Source organism: Aristolochia californica, unplaced genomic scaffold (genome assembly GCF_029961685.1).
Source record: "Aristolochia californica isolate CCGP_79_NKW_82.1479 unplaced genomic scaffold, dmAriCali1.0.hap1 SCAF_9, whole genome shotgun sequence".
Classification (NCBI taxonomy): Eukaryota; Viridiplantae; Streptophyta; class Magnoliopsida; order Piperales; family Aristolochiaceae; genus Aristolochia; species Aristolochia californica.
Genome location: NW_027182290.1, coordinates 5,671,739 through 5,673,659, shown reverse-complemented (window position 1 = coordinate 5,673,659; position 1,921 = coordinate 5,671,739). Strand labels below are relative to the sequence as shown.

The 1,921-nt window shown below is 43.8% G+C and overlaps 1 protein-coding gene across 1 annotated transcript; it reads right to left on the bottom strand.

The window, feature by feature from the left end:
- Positions 1-413: 413 nt before the first annotated feature.
- LOC137941619 (uncharacterized protein At4g26485-like) lies at positions 414-1,650 on the bottom strand. The gene is made up of 3 exons (XM_068787106.1): positions 1,383-1,650; positions 1,104-1,302; positions 414-1,001 (listed from the first exon to the last, which is right to left on the bottom strand). The coding sequence occupies exons 1-3, from the start codon at positions 1,573-1,575 to the stop codon at positions 722-724; spliced, it is 672 nt and encodes a 223-aa protein (XP_068643207.1). The 5' UTR covers positions 1,576-1,650; the 3' UTR covers positions 414-721.
- Between the last annotated feature and the right edge of the window lie 271 nt (positions 1,651-1,921).

Below are 1,921 nucleotides of genomic sequence, written 5' to 3'. Positions count from 1 at the left end.
AGGGGAGTTTCTCTTCCTGGTTGTTGTTGTTGTTCTTCTTCTTAGAGAGGGTTCCGTGAAGTGAGGGAAGGGCTTCCGTTTCTCTTCTATGCATAAACTTCTGCAGGGAAGGGCTTACAAAAGAACCCAGAAATTTTCAAGAATTTTCAGGAAAAAGGTTGTGAGAGTGAGAGGCCCAGGGTTCATAGTTTCATATACTTAAACATCGCAACAGAAGATCCTTTCAATCTATAACTTCAATTATTTGCCAAACGAAGAAAAAAGTAGGCTCACCTTTCCTTTTTATCCGTTTTACCCTTCAATTATTAGTGAAGAAGGAAGAATGAAAGACCCCCTTCCCCGTTTCTCCTGTGTCAATTTTATCTTCCATTTTTTTATTTTGTTCTGTGCCTCTGGAAAGAGGTACAAGCAGCTGCCCCAAACACCTGATATTTCGTGGGATTTATCAGAGAATCTCGGGAGAGCAAGCCCCCCTACTTCGTTCCTTCAGAACACATTACAGAGATGAATCAGTGCCAGTGGAGAAACATAATTATTCCACTGGTCACCGTCAACAGAGATGACGAACGACACCATTAATCAGAAGATGTACCTAAACTTTCAACTTCACGAGTCACAACAATCTGAGAAAATGTGCGGAAACTTAATTCCCGTTTCCCTGTTCATCTTCTTCTTTCCCCGTGAGATTGCTTTCTCTGGCTTCACTGCCTTCCTCTCTGACTCAAGTAGACTGCACCCTGAAGACAAACGTCCTGCAGTCTCCTATATTAAAAGGTTGATCAGGAGAGCGTCCATGCGCCCTCTTGTTCTCGTAACCCGGATAGTCTTCCGGGCAGAATTCACGCTTCTCCTTCAACACCAGACCCATCTTCTCGGCTTTCTTCACAATGTTCCACTTGTCGTAGGTTTCCCCAATCTTGTGGGTCACATGGACCTCTCCTCTTCGCTTTAATAGCGCCCTCGCGTTCTTGAAAAAACCCTTCATCAGCCGCTTGTTCATCCTGTCGTTGGAGTTGGACCAGGAGTTAGAAGAACTTAATCATATCATGTCGCTGGAGTGGAGAAAATTTGAAGGGAGGAAGAGGAGAGTGAGATCGAGGTACTCGATTTGGAGGCAGTTCCCTTCTTTGTGGAGAAAACCCACATGGGGGAAGTTGTAAACGATCCGATCGAACCTTTGGGTTCTCAGAAAGAAGTGATCGCTCATCTTTGTGGCGTCCACTCCATGCAATACCAAGCAGCCCATTTCTTCCAGTTCCCTCACGTTTCCAATGGCGCAGCTGTACTTGCTGTCCAGACTTTCTAAACAGAGAAAATATACGAACCCGGAGATAGTTTCAGGAAAGGATAGATGATCGAGAGAGAGAGAGAATTGAAAGTACCTTGGGTATCTAGAGATGTGGCGACCATGTTGGCGGCAGAGCCAAAAGCAATTCCCAAGGAGAGGGCGAACGAGAAATTTCCTTCTCCCACCAGCAAAATCCGATGGGAACTTGAGTAGTAGTTCATTAACTTCTCTTTCCGAATCGGGTCTTCGAGAGAAAAGCTAGAGATTTCTTCCTCAATGTCTTCCATCTCCCTCCCAAGATGATCACGCAGAAATGAGGCAGGAACTGAGATGAATGGGACAGAAATGGTAAAGGTGGGCAACCGGGGATGCTAATGCTCAAAGATATTGAGGGATAGCCAACCTGGAAAGTTAGGTGGAATTTAATTAAAAGAGAGCGATTCGCCTCGTTTTTGTTTTTTTTTTTAACAAAATGATCGAGTTAGAATTTTAATTTTCATTGTTGGTTGCCTTCGTGGGTTTAGACTTTGCTTTTTCGTTCTTCTTCTTTATTCTATCTTTTTGTTTTTTCTCGATACAACCTAAAAGACTGATCTATTAAGTACCTAACCCATTAATGGTGGACGGAACCAC

Excerpts from the sequence above, each read along its gene's own strand:
- LOC137941619 (XM_068787106.1), bottom strand. The coding sequence starts at position 1,575 with ATGGAAGACATTGAGGAAGAAATCTCTAGCTTTTCTCTCGAAGACCCG. Across the intron at positions 1,303-1,382 it reads CACATCTCTAGATACCCAAG|AAAGTCTGGACAGCAAGTAC; the intron begins GTACTTTCAATT and ends TTCTCTGTTTAG. Across the intron at positions 1,002-1,103 it reads GGGAACTGCCTCCAAATCGA|GATGAACAAGCGGCTGATGA; the intron begins GTACCTCGATCT and ends CTCCAACGACAG.